General features: G+C 41.4%; 1 protein-coding gene and 1 long non-coding RNA gene across 4 annotated transcripts in view; one reads left to right on the top strand and one right to left on the bottom strand.

Annotated features, from left to right (window-relative positions):
* Positions 1-3,739: 3,739 nt before the first annotated feature.
* LOC117502608 lies at positions 3,740-4,455 on the top strand. Its single transcript, XR_004558368.1, has 2 exons — positions 3,740-3,973; positions 4,094-4,455. It is a non-coding gene; the product is annotated as an uncharacterized LOC117502608 (long non-coding RNA).
* Positions 4,456-4,776: 321 nt separating this feature from the next.
* nbas (NBAS subunit of NRZ tethering complex) overlaps positions 4,777-26,820 on the bottom strand; it is a 309,279-nt gene continuing 287,235 nt past the window's right edge. For all 3 annotated transcript variants that reach the window (XM_034161663.1, XM_034161660.1, XM_034161661.1), the window contains exons 52-53: positions 26,374-26,505; positions 4,777-5,180 (exon numbers count right to left, since the gene is read on the bottom strand). In XM_034161663.1, coding sequence (XP_034017554.1) covers positions 4,905-5,180; positions 26,374-26,505 — 408 coding nt within the window. In that variant the 3' untranslated portion in view covers positions 4,777-4,904. The remainder of the gene's footprint in view (positions 5,181-26,373; positions 26,506-26,820) is intronic.

Raw genomic sequence — 26,820 nt, 5'->3', positions numbered from 1 at the left:
AGAAACACCGATTTCCATGTTGCTATCAGTATAAATCCATCCGAGCCAGACACTTTTATTCAATTTCTGATTTGTCAAGGACATGAGCTACTGGATTCCAGCAGCCTTTATAAATTTTCTGGCCAAACCTTGGAATATTTTGCTGTACGGAAAAAAGAATGATACATATTGCACATTGGACCTCCATTTAGTTTTTTGCATTGGCAAAAAAAAAAAAAAAAAAAAGCAGAAACTTTATGATTTAGCACTGCAGACGCCATTACGCACTTCATTCATTAAATTAACAGATTAAGTACGAAGAAGGAAAGTTAACGAGCAAATTAAGAAATACAATCTGCTTATTACTGTCTGCACAGATTTAAATGAGCCCTGAAGCCACAATTCCATAAGGCAGCCATCGTGAGCGGTTACAGGTAGTTTTCAACAAGCTGGATAATTAACCAAAGTGCCACAACAAAACGGCATCATTTTTAACGTCAGCGACCACAGTCCTCGTATCGTGACTTACTGCTGCCTGTTTCCTCAAAAGATTATCTGACGGGAAAAAACCTGACATATATTTTGCTGAAGTGATGTTTGAGATAGAAAATCCAGCTATAATCACCACCAATATATCATGTCATCAACCTTGTTTGTCTGGATTTGTTCACGATATCGCTAAACGTAATGGACGAACGTTGATGAATCACACAACGTGGCAGGTTAACAACATGGTAACAATACGGTACATACAGTGTTGTTAATGTAGTTGTACAATTTATAATAAAAAGTGAACCCTCACATTTTTCTACATTGTATCATGCAAACAAGTTGATAATTTTGCCTGTTTTTATTGATTACAAGTGAGCGTTGGGAGAAAAACGTCACCACCTTTGCACACTGCAAACATCAAAATACCGATTCTACGAGCTTGTAACATATATTCTGGTATTATTTTTACATTTCTACACTGCACAACAAAAACTGACCGGAACTATTTTCTAAAACAGACGCACTGCTGATAGAAATATTAGACACATTATACAAAATACGTAGCTGACTGTAATTCTTCTGATATTTTGTACCACTAACCTGTCAACAATTTTTTTGTAGCTATATTGAGCCTACGCTTGATTCGTAACTCCTGCACACTCGAATCTCACAGATTAACATCCTAAACTAAGGATTTCTCACAAACAAACTAATCATCAGAGGTGAGTGGACCTTTGATTGCTTGCAATGTTTTCATATGATTAAAAATTGTAGAAAAGTGAAGTTAGTGCTTAATTTCTTGATTACTATTATAGTAAAAAAAAATACATGAAAATAATTGTAACAAATACAAAAAGATACATGCTGCAGGTTTATGCCTGATGGAAGACATTGTAACCCTGTGAAAATTCTAAAATAATCATGCAAATGTGTTGTCCGAGTGCATTTCTTATCAAGCGCCTCAAAACTAACACAAAGCAGACTTGAAAATGAGTTTTCCAATTAAAGATTCACACCCCATATCTCAGAAGACTCCAGAAAAACAAAGGTTAGCTGAACAAAGGAAAAGGAAGAGAGAGAACAGAAATCACTCAGTAATAAATTAAATACAATAAGCCATTTTCAATCACATTTTTCTTTATTTTAGATGGGAAACATACAGAGTCTCTTAAAATGTCAGTGGGATTTCTTTCTTGTATTTCCTCAAACACGTTTATGTACATTGCCAAAACTTCAGCCTTTCCTCTAAATATGCTTTGTTCATTCCTAATCTGGCGACAAACTCCAGTATTTACTCAAAGGGGTTTATAAACCACCAATTTATACCCATGTAATTGTCCAGAGTACAGCAAATAGTCGGGAATAGAACCTCTTAAGAATTTCTTTGAGTTTGCATTCATTTATTACACATTTATTACTAAAGATTCCTTCATAGTTGTTCAATTGCAAACCAGCGCCTCCAAATTTGACTTTTTAACACGACAGCATAAATGCGTGGATCGGAATTTGGGGGCGCTGTTTTGTCCTTCGACAATTATTAAACTGTCTGTTTATGCAGTGAGTCAACAGACCCTATTATCCACCCGGCGGAAAGTCTAACTGTTAGTGTACAGTCGAACCACTTCTCATTTTCACCCCTAGCTCTCACGCTGTGTAAACTGTCAGTAGTAGGGTGCTAGTTTGGGTGTCTTTGGGCATTTGGGTCTACAGCCTGATTTGACCTGATCGCCAAGAAAACAGAAACCTAAAGCTGAGTACAGGCTTTTCCTGCCATTTATCAGGTGCAGTATTCAGATGCACCTTACATAAGTGGATTCACAATACACGTACACTTGTACAATCCCTGGCAAAAATTATGGAATCACTGGCCTCGGATGATGTTCATTCAGTTGTTTAATTTTGTAGAAAAAAAGACATGATCACAGACATGACACAAAACTAAAGTCATTTCAAATGGCAACTTTCTGGCTTTAAGAAACACTATAAGAAATCAAGAAAAAAAGATTGTGACAGTCAGTAACGGTTACTTTTTTAGACCAAGCAGAGGAAAAAAATATGGAATCACTCAATACTGAGGAATAAATTATGGAATCACCCTGTAAATTTTCATCCCCCAAACTAACACCTGCATCAAATCAGATCTGCTCGTTGACACTGACCCTATGCCATGACATTGACCCTATGTGTCTTTTTGCAAGGAATGTTTTCACAGTTTTTGCTCTATGGCAAGATGCATTATCATCTTGAAAAATGATTTAATCATCCCCAAACATCCTTTCAATTGTCCAAAATATCAACGTAAACTTGTGCATTTATTGATGATGTAATGACAGCCATCTCCCCAGTGCCTTTACCTGACATGCAGCCCCATATCATCAATGACTGTGGAAATTTACATGTTCTCTTCAGGCAGTCATCATTATAAATCTCATTGGAACGGCACCAAACAAAAGTTCCAGCATCATCACCTTGCCCAATGCAGATTCGAGATTCATCACTGAATATGACTTTCATCCAGTCATCCACAGTCCACGACTGCTTTTCCTTAGCCCATTGTAACCTTGTTTTTTTTCTGTTTAGGTGTTAATGATGGCTTTTGTTTAGCTTTTCTGTATGTAAATCCCATTTCCTTTAGGCGGTTTCTTACAGTTCGGTCACAGACGTTGACTCCAGTTTCCTCCCATTCGTTCCTCATTTGTTTTGTTGTGCATTTTTCGATTTTTGAGACATACTGCTTTAAGTTTTCGGTCTTGACGCTTTGATGTCTTCCTTGGTCTACCAGTATGTTTGCCTTTAACAATCTTCCCATGTTGTTTGTATTTGGTCCAGAGTTTAGACACAGCTGACTGTGAACAACCAACATCTTTTGCAACATTGCGTGATGATTTACCCTCTTTTAAGAGTTTGATAATCCTCTCCTTGATTTCAATTGACATCTCTCGTGTTGGAGCCATGATTCATGTCAGTCCACTTGGTGCAACAGCTCTCCAAGGTGTGATCACTCCTTTTTAGATGCAGACTAGCGAGCAGATCTGATATGATGCAGGTGTTAGTTTTGGGGATGAAAATTTACAGGGTGATTCCATAATTTTTTCCTCAGAATTGATTCCATATTTTTTTCCTCTGCTTGGTCTAAAAAAGTAACAGTTACTGACTGCCACAATCTTTTTTTCTTGATTTCTTATAGTGTTTCTTAAAGCCAGAAAGTTGCCATTTGAAATGACTTTAGTTTTGTGTCATGTCTGTGATCTGCTTTTTTTCTACAAAATTAAACAACTGAATGAACATCCTCCGAGGCCGGTGATTCCATAATTTTTGCCAGGTGTTGTATACAGAAAAAAATGAATTTAACAGTGAAAGTACACTGGAAAAATCATTGGAAAAATACACACCTTCAATGCCTCATCTCAGGGACCTTTGGTGGCTTTTGCGCCATACAACCTCTCACTTGACTCCAAAGAAAGGCACAACTGCTAAACTATTTGCTACTGTATTTTCTAAGGTTATACACTGACGAGGTAAGCAAATGTTTGCAAGAAAACCTCAAATCATTTAACAAGACACAACCCTACCGTGACCTCAGAGCGCCATGTCGGAAGGTGAATCAAAAGGGAATCTGTAGGTTATACACTGACGAGGTAAGCAAATGTTTGCAAGAAAACCTCAAATCATTTAACAAGACACAACCCTACCGTGACCTCAGAGCGCCATGTCGGAAGGTGAATCAAAAGGGAATCTGTATTTCATGGAACAAACTGAGCTGATAGGACGTGTGTCGGGACACACATTAACATTTATCCCCCATCATCATTAGCTCCACGTGATATAGTCGGGGCGTCAATGCACTATTTGTGTATTTGTATTTGTGCAGCCACACGGGGCGGCTGTGGGGCTAATTTGTTTCCAAAGGAATTAATTAGGCATTATTGGGGGGGAAAACAATGGAGCTGAGGCACGGCGTTTAATGATGGGATGCCAAAGAGGCAAACCAGTCATGGAACAATGGGCTAATATTAACCCACCGCTTCCTGGCTACTACTCAATTATTTCATGGTGCAACAGGACACAGCGCCCAAACACTCACTTGTGAGCACTGTTTCGTTTCGTGATCAGCCTTCATGAATACTGAAAGAAAGCAGAGTATCTGTATGCAGCGCGGCGTGATTTCTAATTGAACAGATGTTTCGGTATTAAAGGTATCCACTCATATACCTTTAGGCGCAGACTGCAGCTGCTGTTGACGTATCTGCAGTTAATGAAACTAAAACCCAATTACAGAACAAAATGTGGAGGAACGGCCTGGTATCACTTCAATTCTCCTTTAATTTCTTTTGATCTCGCTCCAAATCTCATTCGCGCTCTCTTTCCCCTAAAGCTGTTTTATCACCACAGACTGTGGCTGCGGTCCAACCGCCTCCCCCCCGTACCTCTTCTCACAACCACTTCTTGAGGACGGCCAAGGCGGAGTTGAAGGTGAACTGGGCCCGGTGGGTTCCTCTGTGAGATAGCAGCAGGGAGCCCGCCTCGGGCCCGTGGCCTGCAGCCAGCAGCTCGGCGGCAGCTTTTTCCACGTCCCAGCCGCCCTCCGGCTGATGGACCAGCATATGGGAGCTGAGAAGAGGGTAGAGGGCCGAGGAGACGCAGCCCACAAGCAGTCCAGCATCAAGGAGCAGTGACAGGAGCTCTTCGTCACATGACGAAGCCATCTCCTGGAGGAAATGGGAATTGGGTGAAAAGGGTGAGAAGAGAGAGAAATGTAAACATATATATATATATATATAGAGAGAGAGAGAGAGAGAGAGAGAGAGAGAGAGAGAGAGGTGTGTGTGTGTGGGGGGGGGGGGGCTATCTTTTATTCACGAGTGTGATTAGCTTTCCTCTGAGCCTAGAAAAGTGGTGGCCTGAAGGTGAGTGAGCAGAACGTGTTTAAGAAGCACAGCAGCTTCCATGAATGACTAAAGGTGCCAAAAATAAATGACAATGGTTCACGGTGTTAAAGACGGGTGAATTTTAACTCATGTCTAATGCATCGCTTTTTCCAGATCATCATCAATCCAATCAGATGGTAGGAACTATAATCCAGGTCAGAGCGGGGGTGCAAACCCAGTTTAATTACATCCTTTTTGGTCTGTAAATTTATGAACTGGAGCAAGCATGAGAAGAATCAAAGCATCTCCCTGTCAGCTGAGTTGTGTGTCACCACACCTGCAACACTTTTCTGATTTCAGCTGTGATGTTGATGCTCTCCTTCGCTTCAGGTTTTTAATATTATGCTACATCAAATTATATACGAAGGGCGACTGAGAAGTTTGGAGCCTGACCAATTGGGAAAAGTATAATTCCCGAGCACCCTATGGGGGTTTTAACAGGGTTAGGGGTTGGGGTTAGAATTATGTAACATGATTTTCTGTGACGCCTAAACCCTCATACTCCCAATGGTTTCACCTGGAACTCCCACCCGGAGTTTAGTCTCACCTGATCGTATATATATATATATATATATATATATATATATAAAACATGATATCATTTGTCCCCTAACAACACATTAAACAGATCATGTTCTTCCTCATACACCTAAGCAATCATATGGTGGTCACTGGCAATCAACAATCAATATCTACTGATTGAGTATTACTAAATATGGGAAATTGCATTCAGTTTATCTTTATGTTGATGTTTACTGTCACACAGGATTAGATGTTTCTATGTACATTTGTTTGTGAGCTATAACGTTAAAATCATGCAAAGCTCACGAGGGCACCCATTAAGGGAGTCCATTAAAATTTGATGATGATCCAGGTGCAAGTCTATAAGTCATGCATATTGTGTTTGGATGAATTTTGTGGATAACACAAAGGCAAACATACATATGCTTTTTTTAAGGGTGCGGGAGGGGGGTTATTCTAATAAGGGAAGGATTATTTTCCTGATAATGCAGAGAAGATATGCAGATGTTTGGCTGAAAGAAGCTGTACGATAGCAGCATTTGTGCACTGTGTGTGACTGCACTGTTATACATGACAGTCCTGACAGGGGAAAACAATCAGAACACATGCTCATTCGAATATATAGAGAGTTCTGCAAAACATCTGAAGCATCTTCTGGCTCTTTATAAGTGGAGGGTACTCAGCCTCTGTTGATGTTTTCTTTTTCAATGTGAGAGGATTGGCGCTACGTTACCAACTGCTGGCCTTTGATCCTGATCCCCATTCCATGTGTTTGATAACTGATCTTTGAATTCAAACTTTGATCTTTTTCACCAAGCTGCGATCCTGATTGTGTATTTTTGCACATGATGTTTGATCCTACCCTTTGATTGTTATCACTCACGTTTCATCTTTTCATTCAACTGCGACTGCTGAACTTTGATGTTGATCACTCATCTTTGATCCTAATTACTGATCTTTGAACATTACAGTGGAGGTTATATTTTTGTCTCCCTTTGAGCGTGTGATCAAGATCAAAGGTGTCAGGAATTCTGATCTTTGATCAAAGTTTGGCCAGCAATCCTGTTTCCAAGATCAAAGGAATTAGGATCAGAGATCACAGAACAAAGGCAGGATAAAAGGATTCAAGATCAAAGCACAGAGATCAAAGGCAAGATCCACCGATTGTTTCAGATCCACATCAGCAATGAATCAGCTCTTTGTTGGACTAAGGTCTATATCATGAACAGCTTTAACAGCTCCTTTTGAGATATCTTGGTGAATATCTCATGAACTAGCTGAAAGGTAGACAGACAAACAATAATGAAAACATAACCTCCTTGGCTAAGGTATTCTGGTGGCTGCTCGGAGGTGTCTCTCTCTCTCTCTCTCTCTCTCTCTCTCTCTCTGTCTGTCTGTCTCAGCCCGTCTCCTCTGTAACTTCTCACCTGTTTGCCGTCTCTATTATTAAGCTGGCACTTGCACAACTACCCGTGCCTTTGTGCGCATAGCCGAAAGTCCCTGTCAGGGTATTTCTGGAGCTGAGGCAGATCAATTATAAATGTGCAGCTTGTGCCTTCTCTTCTGTACTCGAGAAGGAGAGCAGACAAGTAGACGAATTTCTCTCCCTCGCCTCTAAAATCTCTCTCACGGTTGCAACAGGATCACTCTGCTTTTCACACCGAAGGATGGGTCATCCTTAAAAATACGCAATGTTTTAACAAGGACCACTCCTCTCGTGTGGCCCAGAGATCACGCAACACTGATGAACATCTCGTCAGGGAGTTGAAAGCAACTCAGTGTTGTTCCTAAAAATGACACTCTGCCCTTGTGGAAGCGTTATCCGCCACGCGCATGTCACCGCACTCCAATGCGTCCAGAGTTTCATACCTGTTGTGCAAAATGTGAGCGCCAGCGTACAACCGGGAGATACATCAGTCATTACGAATAACGTGTTTGAGATGGGAACGGGTGAATCATCATAAGATCATAAGACAGACAGAAACGGGGCACAGGGAGAAGACAGAGAAAATATGAGGCAGAGGAGGTCACACAGGCGGAATGAAAACTATATGAAAGAGAGCTGCAGAGAGGATTGTGGGAAATGGTTGACAGGGGGGAACACTTAAACACTGCTGATTTCACACAGCCCGACCCCGCTCTACATCTGCTCAGATGCTCGTGCAAAAAGTTTCAGCTTTAGCCCCCCCCCCCCCAAAAAAATAAGGTAAAAGTCTAGAATAAATGATGGAAACATGCAAAGTTATTACCATTTTGCAGCCCTCATTCAGCTCATTCAATCTGAACTACCATATTAACGGTACAAGATGACCCTAAATATAAGACAACGCCCCTTTATCGAGACATATTTTTGGAAAAAAAATACTTTCTAAAGACCAAATGTGACAGTAAGACTCCTCACTCAGGGGGAGGAGGAGTAACAGGAAGACAGAGGTCGGGAATGAGAGGAACAGCAGTAGCCAGCAAACCAGTATTGATCATTATTATCACTTTACCAGGGCGTTGCTGGGCCAGTGTTGTAGATTTACGTCGACGCTATCTGGCTATACCCGCCCGCTGTGCGTAAACAAATGACGTCATAGCGCGCAGCCCAAGAACTGTCCGCAGAGGAAAAAAAAAAAACTGTCCGCAGAGGAAAAGATAAAAAGGCAAGTGTAAAAAGGTGTGTGTTGGTCCCAATATGGATATTCCAGATGATTTTCTCATGGATCGTATGACAATGAACAGCACCCAAAGCAGCCAGCTTGATCAGGACGCACTGCCGAATTTGGAGAGCAGCGTGCGCCAGCCGACACGACAAAAGTTAAAGTGAGCCAACTTTTTATGTATGCGTTATGTGTTGTGTATTTCAGTAAAGTGATAATATAATGTAATAATAATGCAAATAACATGCTGTTGTCGTGCGGTATACATTTGTCTGAGTCCCTCTGTCCATAGTGACTGGGCATGGACGTCGGGCCTCTTGAAAATGCATACCGCCCTCCAAAAGCATGTTATTGTATTAGTATGTCTGGTATTTATACTGCGTATTTATATTTGTATTTGCAAACTGTTTTCCTATTTTACTTTCACTTTTGATACTCTGTGTGCTTCTTACCCTGTGTACTGCTACACAATGCTGCTGGAATGTCAATTTCCCTGAGGGAGTCTTCCCAAGGGATCAATAAAGTTCTATCTAATCTAATAAAAGCACATCGAGAGTGGGGAAAAACAGGTTAGATTGCACAAGAAAGACATCATCATTATCAAACTCCCCTATCCAGTGTCCTCCCGACTATAAAATCATGAATCTCCTGATCTCAAGGGCTGAAGATCCCGTACATACTGACCCCAATCACTACGGGTGTTAGTCTGTGAGTCTAGTCTAGTGTGCGATTATAAGGGCACAGATATAAAACCACCACCTTATATTCAGGCCAATCTGGTATATCGGACTGTGTGACACAAAGTCTTGAAAATATAGAGAGGCACACAATGATTCACCACTTCCTTTTGACTGCTTGTTTAGCCGTGTCAAGATCAACCAATGTGAGGGCTTACGCGTATCAGTATAGAGGCATAATTAGTTAGGCACTATGACACCAACAACAGATGGTATTTCTGAAGGCCAACCAAGTTAAATTGTCCATACTGTCAGCATGGGATCTTGTTAGTAGCTTTGGGACTGTGGAGACAGCAGGCGGCCGCCACATTTCTATCAAAAGCACACTTCCAATTTGGTGTTAACTTCTTTGCATCCAGTACACAGCATAAACTAAGAAGCCGCTTGATCTGAACTTTTTACATATGACAGGGCGTCAGCTCGACTTGGTTCAATATAAGTAATAAATAAGATCTTAGATGGATATTCCGCCTTCTTGCAGTGAAGCAGCTGTTAAGGTGTCTTGTAATAACTACACCAAATTAAAATCACCTCTTCGTGTGCTGCTGCGTGTAATTGAATGGCACATGGATCACATTGGTGTGTTCAATGTGATGACAATAAAAACCTTCAATGCCATCATAGCGCCTTCATTTCTTCCCAACTAATTGGATTTCATGTTTTGAAAAAGATGGCAGTGAGATGCCTCCATATTAGGAGAGTAAGGTGGGACGTGAAGCAGTCCAAAGCAACAGTCATGTACGGCAACCATGACACCTCCAAGCTGTGTGTTGGGGCATTGTCCAATTCAGTGGTGGGCACAGTTCAGCTAATCAGATAACAGATGATTATCAAAGCTGTTTTTGCTAGCGAATTGGCTTTTCAGATAAGTTTTAAAACCATCACTGGACCAATTATCTTCCAATAAATTTAGTTCCGATAACTTTTAGTCTGATAACATTTTTTTTTGCTGGTAAAGTCAGCAAAGTTTAACGGTCAAAAATGTTTGTAAACCCTAAAATCAAACATTTTAGTGCATCTGTTGTGTGTTTGTAGCAGACTGGCTGCCTGTTGCTTGCTGATGACATCATCATTAAGCGCAAAACATGATTGGCCGTTCGATGCAGGGAGCATTGTGGGTAGTGTAGTTCAGGTTCACTTTGGACGTTACAGTGAGTTGTCTGCTTGACACAAAAACAAAACGGACAAATTTTAAAATTATTTTATTTTATTTCTTTGTGGCTGTAATTTAATCGCCAAGACTCAGTGGGAGAGAGGAGCGCTCATGGCGCAGCTGTGTGTACAGAAGGACTTTTCTTCACGTTTAGACACTGTTTTGGAGTTTTTAAAAAGAGGACACTTTATGTGGATTACTTATTCAGATGAATCCCACTGAAACTAACAGGTAAGAATTTATATTTGCTACATGCTACATGTATTTTGCTCTGCCAATCAACACATTAATGGGCGTATTTCGGTTGTTTAACCCGCCGGGTTCAAAGCATGTGAAAAAAGCAGCAGCTTTTTAGTTCATAAATGACGGTGTATTTAATACCGAGATAAACGGTGACTTCTAATACTGTGTTTTGCTGCTTTTGAAAGATGACTGTTTGGGGTTTTATTTTTTATTCATTCATTTTTCGTGCATTCTTATGCGTTTGTGATCCTTGAATTTACCCAGCAGCGAAAAGTGAAAGTGAAACTGGTTTATCAGAAGCCGACAGTGTAATCTGATGTGGCCGCGTCCAAATCAATACTAAATGTTATCAGATATCTGTAATAAAAATACATTTTTAGCAGTTTATTGGTTTAGTGTCATAAAGATAACTTTTCAGTTATTGGATTAATGGTTATTGAAGCTAACGTTTTGGTTAGCTGTGCCCACCACTGATCCTCATGAAATAAGACCCCCTTTGTTAGCTTTCATCAATGTTTGGACTTGATAGACTCACACGTTTAGGTCAGCTAACTGACATAGTGTTCTCTCTTTTTGGTTTTTAAAGTTAGCTCATGAATTAAATGGTAAATGGATTGCATTCATATAGTGCTTTTCCATCTGCATCAGGCGCTCAGTGTGCAATGAAATCCCCTTTGCATCTTCCAAAAACAGAAGCCGCCATTTTTCCTGCAGTTGTTACAACTCTGGTCATCTTTTGAGGGATTGAGGATGTGTGTTTTGACTGACGGGTGAATTTGTTTCTTTCTTTCTGCTGTCCTCAGTTGCTCAGGGTCACCACAGGATATCCAGTAAAGATACACATTGGGATTTAGCACAACCTGTTTATGCCAGATGCTCCAGTTCTACACAGAAAAACATGTGCTGCTTCTGGTGTTCCTAACTGGTCTTCGAGCCATGTCTTACTCTGCTTTGCTTCTAAGATCTGACAGGATCGTGTGTGCTGATCAGTATGTCATGGCTACACATTACGAGTGACGAAATGTTCGGTGAAATTCATTGGATGTGCTTTCAAAGATTCCAAGTTCTTGACACAGCAAACGGTGCGCCTTTGATCAGGGGTTAAAAGTTGTGGCATCTAGTGACCTGTGTTAGGTTCTTTAATGTGGTGATTGATCTCAAAAAGAACTGGACAGGAAATGTACTTTAAAGTTTAGCTGTTGTATTGAAAGGTTCTTACACTGATACAGAGAGTCATCAGCAGCAGTAGGATCTTTTTCCAGATCACATGCAAACACCTGGAACAAAGAGCCCAGATTTCCTTTATCCTCTAACTTTTATTTCTGAGTCAAGGCCGGTCCCATGTGGGTGGGCGGTCCTTAGCCTGTCGTGAATCAGTAGCTATGTGATTGGTTGCAAAAGTGAAGTAGGAGGTTATAGGCGGGTGTCTGCTCACGCTGCGTTCAAGGTTGTTATGTAAAAAAAATTAACGTGTGTGTCTGCATGCCGTGCATTAAATCAGAGTTCCATCATGCTGATTCTTTTCCAAATAGACGTGAATACTTTGGTTTCATCAATTAAACATCTATAAAAAGATCAGATGGTTTTATCAATTAGACAGTTGTAAAAAGAGCAAATGCAAGGACATTTTGGATGTGCGTCAGACATTTTGTGTTATGCATCATGGAACACTCTTACACCTGAAAACTGTGATATTTCAAGTCCTGTACTATATGCAGAATGATCTTAATGCTATCTCGCAGAAGATTCTGCCAAAGTGTCTATCAACTATCATCCTGTCACTAAGAGATGAACATGATTAATGCTGTCCACGATGGTGGTGGATGCAGGCTGGCCAGACCTTGGGTCATCTTTAAACCTCTCTCTACCCTTCTTAAATTCCTCTTGATAAAGCTAGACCATCATCACCTCATGTAGCGACATGAATGTCCTTGGAAGTCATTGGATGATGCCGTAATGCTAAATTTCAGGACTGTGAATCTTTCCCTTTTAAAATTACATGAAACACATCGAGATGCAAAGGCTATGTTACTACTGGGGGAACAATAGTTTTTATTGTGAAATTATTTGAGTAATGCAACACAATTTGGTGTGATATGACGAAATCCAATACAGTTCTTTGTTTAATGTAGACATTCATCTTTCAGAATAAATTACAATAAACCAAAGTGGCACTTTACCTCCAACTACATATCTCGTGGAAAAACCAGGGATGTTCTTCAGTTTTTCTGTACTGTGCTGTAGCACATTGGTGTTGCCTCTGGTCGCCCTCTGTTCACCACTTGGGGCAGCACTACATACCCGAGCAGAAAATGCAACATAGAAGAAGCCAGCAGCTGTTAGCTTAGTAGCCCTGATTTGGGCCAGATACTTGCCTCTCTCTCCTAGCCTTGCAGCCGAGACTCTGACATCAGCATTGGTCAGCCTCACTTTGGGCAAGTTTGTGGGTGTGGCGCGAGCGCGGCTCTCCAATTGGTCATTTAGGAGTGGGATATCTCACTCCAAGATGGAGGCCAGTATCCAGCCCAATTCATAGCCAGACTGGTTGTCGGGCTATTAGCTTAGCCCAACTTTCCGGTTATGAACCAGTATAACAATATAAACTGCGACTACTATTATGATGGTTACAATGAAGAAATCGTAAAGTTCTAACAAGTACATTTAGCCATTAACCCTCTGGGGTCCGAGGGCATTTTTGGACAGTTCACTCGCCTGGCATAAATGTTTTATTGTTGCTGTTAACAGCTCTCCCTGCATCCCACAATCACGTTTTATGTCTCTTTTTTCAGGACAACCTGTGCTTTCAGAATATATATATTTTTGTTGTGTTTTATAAGTGTAATAAAGGTTTACAATCACAAATAATAACAAATTTTGTTATTTTGATATGGTAAACAGTGCCTTTTGCTGAGAAAGCAACAGAGTTATCCAGTAACATTCACATGCAAACTAGCGGAGCAATACTGATAGTTACACACTCTTTGTTTGAGCACGTGAGATTGTCATCAGAGGCTCTCGTCTGCTCCGTCTGCTTTCACTGATCGCTGTGCGTAATGGCGCAGGGTGCACTGAGTAGGTACTAATAGTATGTACTCACTGGAGCGCCCAGGGGGCTATTCAAACGGGCCAACTAGTAACACATCACTCCTGAAAACGATCTTTGGCTTTTTACGTGAGGTAAATCTGCCCTACGATTGGATTTTGGAAAACCATGTGATGGTGAACCAATTCCAATTGGACACTCACATTGCGCACGTCATCACACAGCTTCTATGAGGAGTACAAAGATGTCCAATGGCTGGCTCAAAAGTCCGCGGAGTTAACTTTTCAGCAAAAAAAAAAAAGTACGTTTCTATCTCATTTCATTCAAAGGTTATTTATAATTTAGTAAAGCTTGGTCTCAGCCGTTGTATACGACGACGTCGGCCCCAGAGGGTTAAATGGCCTACCACTATTGGACATGCTGATTTTGTTTTTATGTCACAAAGTTAGCGTTCGTTTCACCAGTATCACAAGAACCTCGTGCCAATCTTTGACTTTTTACGAGATTAAAGGCACAGCAATGGGTTCATTATACAGTGTATCAATGTAGTCCTATCTACATGGGGAGGTGATGGTCTAGCAGTTAAGCAGTGGGCTTCAGACCAGAGGACCCTCGGTTCAAACCCCAATCTGATCAGACAATCACTACGTACCCCTAGGCAAGGTCCTTAATCCCCAAGTTGTTCCCAGTGTGTAGTGAACACCTTGCATGGCAGCACCCTGACATCAGGGTGAATGTGAGACATTATTGTAAAGCACTTTGAGCTTCTGATATAGAAGGAAAGGCGCTATATAAATACAGTCCATATTACTTTGAAATCAATTTTTGATTCACTTCCCCTTATTGATAAACCCATAAAAAACACTGTTTCCACTTGCTACCACCAACGTTTTCCACCGATCATCAAATACTGTCATGCAAATAAAACCTTACAATGAGCCGCCACGCTTATATATCCCAGTAAGTACTTGTGACATTCCAAATGAGATGACAAAGAAGCAGCTCTCTAAACAAACGGGGAAGCCGATCAACGCGGGTGGAAATGCCCGAAAACACTGCTTGCTCTTGTTTCACTCTGAAAAATGCAGCCTGCAGAGTGTGATCAAAGGCTGTACAAATAAATATGACTTGATGTGGCCTGAAGGTGTGCTCATCTGTGAAATCATTTTTATTTATTTTTTGCAGTGCTTGGCTCCAGCCTGGCGCATGGAGGCCGGTTTTCTGGAAGATTTAGCGCTTGGCAGTAAATAAAAAACAAGCAGCACAACATATTTATGTCACTCAGGCTGAAATGTGTCAAAATGTCTCCCATAAGGGTTGGAACCGCGTGTGCCAGCGGTGTGTTCCCTTCAAATAACACACCTGCGAGGCGCTTGCAGAGGAGGTCTGTTTAGACAGCACTGGGGCCCGTCACAAATGATTACATCCAGTTTGAGCGATAAAACAAGAGCAAAGATTTACACAATAAATATCCCGTCTGGCTGCCACGCGGGAGACGCAAGAGTGCCGCTGACCGATTAGAGGAGAGAGTATTCAAATGCGATCGTGCACGCTTGGTCCGGTGCGGAACATCAGTTCTGGTGCCTCGGTTGCAGAGTGACGTGCGTGCACACGTGCACGCCTCCCAGTCTAGAGGTATTTGACGATGTCAAGAAGAGACGGCAGACTTGAGTCTTGCAGTCAGTCGGATTCACGGCCGGGCTGAAAATAGACGTGAGAGCGCAAAAGGAGATGGAAGGGATGGAGGGGAATGCTGATATCAGAGCGGAGCAGATAACCTCCTGTACTTATATGTCAGGAGCGGCTTCTTTCTAGGCACTGCTATACCAAAAGTGTTTGCAAGAATTAAAGTTACGGCAGAAATTCAACTTAAGTTTCGAGAATTGCGCCAGTGCCTGTTGTCGCTCCTACAGGTATTTGTTTTATGATAAAAACAATATGTCTTTTAATCTCAAAAATAATCCAAAATTCTATGTATCAATCATCTTTATAGCTATTAAAAATATAACTGCTCTTACAATGCGTATTCATTTTGGGTTTTTTTTGGCTTCACCTGGGAAGACGAGGTCCAGTTTGAGAACAGACGAGTCATAATCCAGGAAACTTTAAACTAGATGAGTGTTTGGTATCACATGAGCTTGAACTTTGGTCCTTTGAGTGAAGGGTAGCAAGTCATAAACCACACAACCTTCCTGCAAAGAGGCCATAAAGATATCACTCCTGTCAGGCCTGATTAACCATCTGTATCACCAGAGCAAGCCGATACCGGACCATTCCGACAAACCCAAGGTGATGTCGAGTCACTATTTCCTTGAACATTCAAGGGAAAGTGTTTATTTATCTTTGGTCTCTGCCTCCATTAATCAGTCATTCATGTCCATGGGTCCCTGGTTTTTTAGATTGAAGGATCCCTGGGTAGACCCCATAGACTCCAGCGGTCAGTGCACATTGGCGAACACCAATGCCGATACCTTTGCATGAGAACAAACGTTCTAGTCGTCAGGGTCCTGGTACTTCCTGTCCTCCAGTACAGTTATGACATTATGCTAACCAGCGACCAAAGCTGACAACTGTATGTGATCCTTGAGCATCACTGGAATGATTGTGTGTCTAAGGAGAGGTTACTTAGGGAGACTCAGATGAGGCGTACCACATGCACTGTGAGGGAAGGTCACCTACGAAGGGCCGCTGAGAGGTTTTGAGCATGACCCAGAAAAGTACTGCATGGTTCTCCATCTTTTGCATTCTGAGAAACCAATATTTCTCGAGAATTTGTGAGGTTTTGACTCACTGGGTGCAATGTTGAGAAATGTTAGTTTCTTGGAATGCAAAAGTTGGATAACTATGCCCTACTTTTTCTGGGTCAGGCTCAAAACTTCTCAATCTCCCCTCTGAGCATGATCCATCACTCAGCTGTCTCAATGTTGAGGACCACAGCAGTTGGAGAAAGCCAAGGGAGTGTCAACATTTCACCAGACTGTGGGAGACAGACGGTTGTTTTGGAGAGGTGGGGATGGACCGGTTGTCTGCATGGGTGGTGTAGTGATACGCTGCACCTGGGCATGATCCCAGAACTGACATGAGCGCCATTATGTTTTCAACTGCTGCTGGTTGTCATTTTATTTATTTGCTCTTTATTTTCATTAAATGTCTGGAAATGGTTGGAGGTGTGGCCTGACATAGAAATGTGTGTGTTTTGGTGAGAGGTACATTAAGTGATAAATAGGTGCAAGACGAGATGTTTGGTGCCTTGGCTGGCATAAACAAATAGGAGTTACACTTTGCTTAAGATTAGGAAAATTGATAAAACAACAGTAGTTATGGCAAATAACCTTTGTATAGATGGTTATCCGGTGAATCATCCATCCAACCATCCGCTGAATGGTCCACCCCTAAAAATCTGTCTGCCTTTTGCATCTGCGCATGCGTCATTTCGGACCACAGCAGCACGTCTGAGATGGAGTCTCTTCACCCAAAGCAATCAAATGGATTAATGGTATTATTACCCATCATATGATAAAGTAAAACCTCTTAAATCATTCTAAAGTCAGTTTTAAGCAGAAATGAGGCTGTTTTAAGCAGAAACTCAACGGAATTCCGTGACGCTCTGAAATGACCGACGCGCAGCGGATGCATCAGCTAGCAGCGCGTTCAGCCACGGCGCTCTGATCGCTTCCGCCGCCTTTTATGATGAAATAATGCTGAATTTATGTGGAAATGATTATTGTACAAAAGCTTCAGATATCTGTCGCTGAGACAGATGATGACTGGTCTGCAGTTGGAAGCTTTTGTACAATAATCATAACCCTAACCGCGTCATCGGGGGGACCGATTTTTAGGGGGACCATTCGGTCTGCGACACCGCAATTCTCTTAAATCTCAGTTTATTGTCCACATTCTGAGGTGTAGCTCATCTTCCAGGAGTCACAGCCACACAGCCGAGACCTTTGTCAGTGTTTCCTCGACCACTTTGATTCTGACTGTTTCGACTGCTGCAGGCTGTAAGTGAAAAGTGTAAAGCTAATGCAAAGCAATCATCTGACCAACAAAGTAGCCCCAGCCGCATAATAAAGAGCTTTACTGTGATTGTCACAGTGGCAAAAATGTAACAATCTACAAGGGGTTGAGCCGACATCATTTTTCTTGAAAACATAAAAATTGTGCATAAAATGTCAGCCACGGAAAAAACAGCACTCTGCACATCTGACATCACTGCCTCTTTAACGCTTCTCTCTTTTACTGTTCTGAGTTTCCAGAGTAGTTTTCTCACCTTTACAAACAGCTCATAGCAAATACAATCTGACTGAGGAGGAAATACATCCATCATGCTCCACCCAACCCCCCCACCCTTTTCTCAAAGGTCAGCAGCATTGAGAAGATGTAAACACATCCTGACATTTATGCATTTCGGTGCACATATTTTACTGTGTATGTGTGTGTGTGTGTGTGTGTGTCGGCATCGGGTTAACATCGACTCCGCTCCCCGGATAATCGTTCAAACAACCAACGCCCTGTTGCGGCGAGGAGGAGAGCCGGCGTGCATGTGTGAGTGAAAGAACAAGTGCTTGGAGTTGTCAAGAAAACCAACACATCAAACCGCAGCCACGACACGTCCGACTTCCGTCTCGTTCCCGTTATTACGTCTCTTTTATCCCTGTTTCGCTCTGTGCGAACCGCCGCTGAGGCTGTCTTTCCTCTTTGTTATCCATGGACACCAAGTGATTCCTGATTGATCGGGTCGGTGTTTCACACTCCAGTCTTCTGTTCTCGCGGTCTCTCGGCCCATCCGCTCTCTCGTCATGATCTCACGTACAGTATAATGCTGAACGCATAACGCACGCTGAAGCTTTATTTTAGCATTTTGATCATATCCCACAACTATCTAATTTCCTCATCTTGTCATTCTTCCCTCTCCTTCTGCAGGCTCCATCTCCCCTCTCCATTCTGATCATTTGTTGGCATATGTGTGTGAACACATACACACATGCACTCCTGCACCAAACAATCCTTGCTTGCAGCGGGACATGATTGAAACTGACAGAAGACAAGGCCATGAAGCCAAAAAAGCAAATAAATAAATAAAAAGCGTGCAGCTCTGACGCACAATCACACCGACACGGCGAATGGAGGATCAACGCTGACTCACAACCGTGAACGGCCCAATTTAAAAAGTCCAACATGGCGCTCACGCCACGAATGAGCCTGGGCAAGTGTGTAATTAAACACGTAATTACAGACTCTCACACAAAACGCGGGGGAACCTGAGCACCTGGGGTGTGCAATTCTTTGGCGAAGTCGTGCGGATGTTAAAAAGCAAATAATTTGATAAAAATAATGCAGAAGGATGGAAGGAAACGGTTAAACAAGAGATTGGGAGAGATGCAGGGAGAGCTTTCAATATTTCTTTGCAGCAAACTGCGTCCTGTATCCGCCGTACGTTGACAGGTGGGTTGGTATCAGCAGCACGGATCTCATCAGTTCCTTATCGCTGTCTTGCATAAGGCCCTTTGCTCACCCCAGAGTTGCTTCCTTTTCACATCCCTGCATCTGCTTTGATGCACTCGAGAGTTTCTTCCTTCTTACCACAGAACTTTAAGCAAGTTTGGCTTCAGTAGTATTTATTTATTTTTATTTTCTTCAGGATAGACTGGTCTTCTTATTTCGCACCATGAAACCAGGACCACCCATTACATCCATCACCAGAGTTTGTAAGACTGAGCACCACTGATGAGGCAGCTTGAACTTTCAGCACATAAGTGCTGTTGCAAATTAGAAACAACTGTGGACTGATGAGGGAGTACTGGGCAACACCACAGTGACAAAACTAGACAGGCACTCAGAGTGCACACCTCCACCCTGGTCTCCTCTCCTCTATAAGATTTGTACATTCTGATCACTCTGCTTTATTCCTGATTGCTGGCCTGTGAGCCTGACTGTGATCTTTGATCCTAAGTGCTAACCTTTGAGCTTAAACACTCATATTCATGTGAGAGTTTAGATTCTGATTTTTTTTAACCTGATCACTCATCTTTGATTCTGATCGCTGGATGTATGGATATATCCAACGGCATATAAAGGAATTAATTTTCAAATATACAGTGGAACTGGATAGTATTCACAGCGCTTCACTCTTTCCACATTTTGTTATGTTACAGCCTTATTCCAAAATGTACATGTGATTTTATTTTTAATAAATATGCAAAAATCTGAAAAGAAAAAAAAAACAACACTTTTTTCACGCAGTCATTATGGGGTGTTGTGTGTAGAATTTTGAGGAAATAAATTAATTTCATCCATTTTAGAATAAGGCTGTAACATAAAATGTGGACAATGTGAAGCATTGTGAAAACTTTCCGGTTGCACCGTATCCTATGAGAACTAAACGTTTGGTCACAATAAATACATTTGTGCCTAGTTAATTCCCTTCATGAGTTTTCTATTGAAAATGCACCAAAATGATCTTAAAATGCACTACAGCAACAAATAATAGAATTAATTACATCAGAACGTCATATTTTTGCTGCCATTTTGGACGCCATCTTGGATATCTGCTGTGAGGCCAGTTGTTATTTTTGGAAACATCTTGATTGTGTTTTGAGGTCATCTAAACCAGGAGTCTAAAACAGTCTGTATGGTTTAGTTCTGGAAGAGAGGTCTAAATGGGATGGTCCTAGCTCCCCTACCATTTTTTTTTAGCATAGCCATTTGCCCAAATGGTTAAGTGTAGGAGGTAAAGACGTTACCACCCACCAGCACTGTCATATTAAACATGACTTACTGCATTTGTTCTTTTGAACTTTCTTTGTGACTGCCACTGCCCCCCCCCCCCCCCCCAAAAAAAAAGCTTCCACAGGAAGATGAACAAAAACAATTACGTTACAGTGTGAGTGTCTTAAAAAAGGCTTTAATAACAGGAGGGACAATGTAAAAGTTGGAAAAGAGAGATTGGGGGGCTGGGGGGTTCAATATATAAACTTTTAATACATTCAACAAAGTGCACAATGAAAAGCTGAAGTTATTTACCTACACATCTTAGTATGCAATATATTGTGCATTAGTATTTAATCAACACGTACTTCATCTAAACAATGAACACTTACTTCTTTTACCAGGTTGTTTTTCTGGCAATGTTTTAATTAAAAACTAACCTTCAGAATAAATCTCTTTTTTTTTTTTAGATCATAGTCCCAGGGGCATCTTTTGTGTAAAAAACAAACAAACAAACAAACAAAAAAAACAAAGTCATTATGTCTTGACACTGACAACAATGTGCGCAGTAATCTTTGACATCGTGTACACACAGCCGGGGCTCGTGCGCCGTGATAAGACCTGCCAATCATGCAAAGTGGAAGGTAATTAAACAGGAGTGCTGTGCGTGTAAAAGTCAGAACATTTATAGTGTATTCAGACTAAAATTAACCTCAGGCCTCTGTCAGCCTGTTAATTAGACATGAAAAAGATGGGGAATTAAGAATAACATTTAGGAAGCCTTTACCATGTTTGTCTACAAGAAGGTGACACGGGTTAAGAGAAACTTGTACAACAAAAACAACAAAACTGGAACTATTGCGCAACAATACCCAGGTAATATCCGACCTACGTCCCCATATTTATGAAAACATAGTTAGGGTACCATAGAGCATGAAGTCGCTAAGATTAGGTTGTGTAAGTATGACATCAATAATGATGTGGACACCTTTTTTTAGCACAGAATATCCAGATAAACAAAAGAATTCATTGGCTAGTGGAAATCTGTCTACTGATCCCAATGACCTTAACCTTAACCCAAATGACTGATTTTTCCAGGGTACTTCTGGAACCTAGCTGTGCCATTCATTTGCCCGAGCATTGCTAATATTAACCCTTGAAGTGCAGTTCCATTATGGGCCTTAATCCCAATGACCAGTTTGTTTGAATTCACCTACAAACCAACAGGCATGACATTGACCTTAACACCTGAACCCCAAACACCAACAAATTAGACCATACCTTGACAATTCTAAAATCGACCAATATTGGTTACTATATATATATATATATATATATATATATATATATATATATAGACACACACTCCAGTTTGCACCGGACTTCTTGTCATACATGTTAGTGGGTCATAGAATTGTTAAGGCATTGGTTGGTCTATCTATCTATCTATATAGATATATATATCTATATATATATCTATATAGATATATATATATATACACACACACATCATGCAATATTAAAATGATTACTCATACTTTGAGTCATGTAATCGTAAAAAAATTTCGGAGGTCTTATTACTCCCTAGTGGAAATTATACACCAAGAAAAAAAAAATCACAATTATCATGTCGATAATCATCAAAGCTGAAATTCGTCACACATTTCATTTATTTATAAATATTTATCAGGTTTTCAAGACTTGTTAATGCTTTTATGATGCATTAAATGTGCCTAAAACTTTTGCACATGACTGTATGTATCAAGAACACTTATTAATTGTAAATACACAAACAATAATTCATATGGAAGCACACAAACAAACAGACGTGGCCCGGCGTGTTATTGGATTTAGATTTGAGAGCAATTTCTCTTTGTCTCTTTAGGCATCTTATCTTCAGGTGAACATTGTTCTGTTCTGCTCCTAACGTGACCCTGTTCATTTGGCTCTTCCGCGGCACAGGCAGGATCATTCCTCAAAGCAGCTGGACATATTCCATTCCACTCATGTCCCCCTCTTCTTGATGTCTTGGTTCTTACCTTTGCCATGGTGCTATGCTCTTCCTCACCGTCCCATCTCCAATAAGACAACGTATCGTCTTCACCTCTTAACTCTTGATATTGCTCTAATTTTACAATTTCCCATTCTAATATTCTCTTTGTATTCCCGCTTACCCTTCTCATCCAATTTCTCTCTCCCTCAACCTCTATTTGTCCTCCATTAGGTTTTTTTCTCTCTCTGCGGCAAAAATCACCTATCTTCCTCTTGCCGTCTTTAACACCCTGCCTACCCCAATCCTGTTCTCCGGTGGGATAAAAGTGGCGCTTTGCTCAGTTGTACAGATAGCAGCTTTAATGTTTCATTTAATAGGAGTTCTGTCACCTAATAGTAAGGCTATCTGTTATCTGATCCTGGAACAAAAAGAAGGTCTGCTGGGTCTGAGAGGCTCCACTTTGCCACGATTGCTTATCTGATCTAGAAACAGCTGAGAGGGACTCACACAGTCCTGAGCGATTACTTTCTTATCCGATTCAAACTTAGCAAGTACACGATTGCAGTCTAATTTTTGATGTTGCATTTTGAACTGACGACAGCTTTTTTAATCTTACAAGCGTTGAGAAATTTGTAATTTCCATCTGTTTCTCCCAGAAAACAAAACTAGGTTTCCCTCCAGTTAAATTCCAATAATTGTACATCTGTCACATTTGTCAATCATGTAGCACCAAATGTGTGGCGTGGTTACCAAGGAAGCTTAAAAACAGAAAATTTGCCATTTTTACGATGAATGAAAAACAGTGAGAACAACAACAAAAAAGAGAAACTTTACTAATTTTTCACCAATGTAACGTTTTCACCATGTTTTTATAAAAGACCAAAATAACGCAGTTATCGGGTTACAAACAGAAAAGGTGAATGGCTCTCAGTCACAATCACATCTCCAAATTAGGGGTAAAAAAACGGGTTAAAAATTTAATGGCACACTCTTCTGCATTATCGCTTTTCCATATTGGCTTGTTTTAGTGCTCGCTCAAATAGTCAACCGTTCAGAGCATTTCCATATGGAAGTAAATCTGTGTCATCAGAGTTTGAATTTGGATTTTTAAGGTTGATTTTTTTTAGCATCAACATATTCAGCCTCAAAAACTTCAACCTAAAAAAAAAAAAAAAAAAATCAACGTAAACAAAAAATTCAACCTCAAAAATTCAACGTAAAAAAATTTCAACATAAAAAAAAATTCAACCTCAAAAAATAGAAAAGCAGGGAGAAGCAATCAATCCTGGTCTCAATTATCCAATCACGTCTTGCTCCACTGGTCATGTGACACTGAGACCAAATTGAAAGAAGAAGAAGAAGAAGAAGAAGATGCAATACACCTCTGAAGGTTGGACGACTGAGGCAGGGATCGATTGCTTCTCCCCCCACTTTTCTATTTTTTGAGGTTGAATTTTTTTAGATTGAATTTTTGAGGTGGAAATTGTTTTACGTTGAATTTTTTGAGGTTGAATTTATTTTAGGTTGAGGCTGAATAATTTGATGCTAAACAAATTCAACCTTCGAAATTCAGCTTCAAACTGATTTTTACGCAAAAAAAAAAAAAAAAAAATTAAATCTTAAAAATTCAAATTCAAACTCTTTTTACTTCCATATTTCCACCATTGATGGTTTCCAATGCTTTTGTTTTCTTAGCTGCATAATGTGCAATGACATGGCTGTTTGGGACTCTTTGGATCCACTATGGCTATTTTGCCAAGTGTCGGAATAGAAAGAATTTCACAATTTGGGTCAGTGATGGATGAGCTCATGAGTGGGGTGAACTTGCGTGCAGTCTGTAGTGGAACTTCTGAACTCAAGAATTTACTTTGCTAGATGGTGGGGAGTCTTGGTTAGAGGATGGAGCTACATCTGGGTTGAGGTGAGCTGTGGGAAATCTCTTACCTCAGTGAATGAGCTGGCATCACTACAATAACTTACTTACTAGCTTAGACTGTTTCAGTGGGTCTCCAACCTATATGAGGTCTGTGAGAAAAGTAACGGACCTTTTTATTTTTTTCAAAAACTATATGGATTTCATTCATATGTTTTTACGTCAGTCAAGCTTGAACCTTCGTGCGCATGCGTGAGTTTTTCCACGCCTGTCGGTTGCGTCATTCGCCTGTGGGCAGGCTTTGAGTGAGCACTGGTCCACCCCTCTCGTCGTCGTTTCATTGCGAGGAAATGGCGGAATGATTTGGGCTTTTTTTCCATCAGAATTTTTTCAGAAACTGTTAGAGACAGGCAGCTGGAAACCATTCTAAAACTTTATCTGGCTTTCGGTGAAAATTTTACAGGCTTCACAGAGAATAAGGAGTGTTACTACCGCTTTAAGGATGGCCCACAATGGCGCACGGCGCGCCGCGCTCCGAGCCACCATCGAGAGGCAGAAACCACCACATCATTTCTAAACGGATGGCTGTGTGGAGCCGGGACCTTCATGTGCAATTTCTCTGGTTATCACAAGAGCTGGACATCAGCCATTTTCCGGCAGATTTCACTTTTAACAAGAGATTTTGTCATGGAAAGCCGCGCGGAGGCTTCGCGCGTCACGACCGATTCGCTGATGAAGCGAGACAAAGGAACACCTCCGTTTCGGAGTGCCAGAGGACAAGTTGGGACATGCCCAGTTCTCCACAATTTCTCTTATACTCACTCGACTGGTAAGCACTGAAAGCCGAGATAGGCATGTCCCAACTTGTCCTCTAACACTCCGAAACGGAGGTGTTCCTTTGTCTCGCTTCATCAGCGAATCGGTCCTGACGCGTGAAGCCTCCGCGCGGCTTTCCATGACAAAATCTCTTGTTAAAAGTGAAATCTGCCGGAAAATGGCTGATGTCCAGCTCTTGTGATAACCAGAAAAATTGCACACGACGGTCCCGGATCGACACAGCCATCCGTTTAGAAATGATGTGGTGGTTTCTGCCTCTCGATGGCGGCTCGGAGCGCGGCGCGCCATGCACCATTGTGGGCCATCCGTAAAGCTGTAGTAACACTCCTTAATCTCTGTGAAGCCGGTAAAATTTTCACCGAAAGCCAGATAAATTTTTCGAATGGTTTCCAGCTGCCTGTCTCTAACAGTTTCTGAACAAATTCTGATGGAAAAAAGCCCAAATCATTCCGCCATTTCCTCGCAATGAAACGACGACGAGAGGGGTGGACCAATGCTCACTCAAAGCCTGCCCACAGGTGAATGACGCAACCGACAGGCGTGGAAAAACTCACACATGCGCACGAAGGTTCAAGCTTGACTGACGTAAAAACATATGAATCAAATCCATATAGTTTTTGAAAAAAATAAAAAGGTCTGTTACTTTTCTCACAGACCTCGTACTTCATTGTTGTCTTTTCAACTATCCCTACATTGAGAACACAGTACTACACTATAAATATTGTTTTGTTGCAGCAACATTTCTCTCTTTGCATGTTCTTGTGCTTTTTGTCTCGTCTTATTAGTATGGCCACAGCAGATGGTCACCCCACTCAATCTGGTCTGCTTATGGTTTCTTCCTGTAATCAAAACCACTGAGGGACTTTTTCTTTACGCCTCTGCTTACTCACGGGGTGAGTTACTCATCTATAGCAAAAAAAGGGAAGAGCTATGAGTCACAGTTTACATGAGCCGTATAAAAATGCTGGCAGCAGAGACGAGTAGCATTTTGAGCGCATTGTGTAACATAGGTATAAAAGGTAGCGCCACATCAAAAATGCTAACATGCTACTGTCAACAATGTGCAGTAGGACTACCCATGATCAAACTTTGGAATCCTATCAACAAAAATGAGCTACAAAAATCTGAAATAATGCACGCCGCAAACCAAGCCTGAGACACTTGTGGACTCTGATATCGCGCATTATTGCCACCGTGCTGACCGCTACAATGACACTTACCACTGTCATGGAGTTAATCTGATCCAGAGTCAGCTGGAGGAGCTGCTCATCACCGCTCTCGGCCATCAGTTTGAGCGCCGGCTGCTGCAGGTTTGCCTGGTCCTGGAGCAGGGCGGCTACGTGTCCGACACACTGGGCGAGGACAGGCGGAGGTGTGGAGGTGGACGGATAGACAAAGAGATAAGCGGGTGGATGGATGGAGGATGGGGAGACATAAAAGTGGGATGAAAATTGGGCAGGAGAGGGTAATCAGAAGACGGAAGGAAAAAGGAAAAGGGAATAAAAGCGGGGGGGGGGAGTGTAGGCGAGGAGCAGTGAAGGTTAATCGATGTGCATACACTGTGCAGACGCGCGGGCACATAATACTTTTAAAAAAGGTCTGCACGCAAACACTCACATGCTACAACATACAGTAATATATGAATATCGCAATGCAATCTGACTCCC

This window comes from Thalassophryne amazonica, chromosome 21 (genome assembly GCF_902500255.1).
Source record: "Thalassophryne amazonica chromosome 21, fThaAma1.1, whole genome shotgun sequence".
Classification (NCBI taxonomy): domain Eukaryota; kingdom Metazoa; phylum Chordata; class Actinopteri; order Batrachoidiformes; family Batrachoididae; genus Thalassophryne; species Thalassophryne amazonica.
The sequence above is the reverse complement of the archived record's forward strand: the minus strand, read 5'-3'. Positions and strand labels throughout refer to the sequence as shown.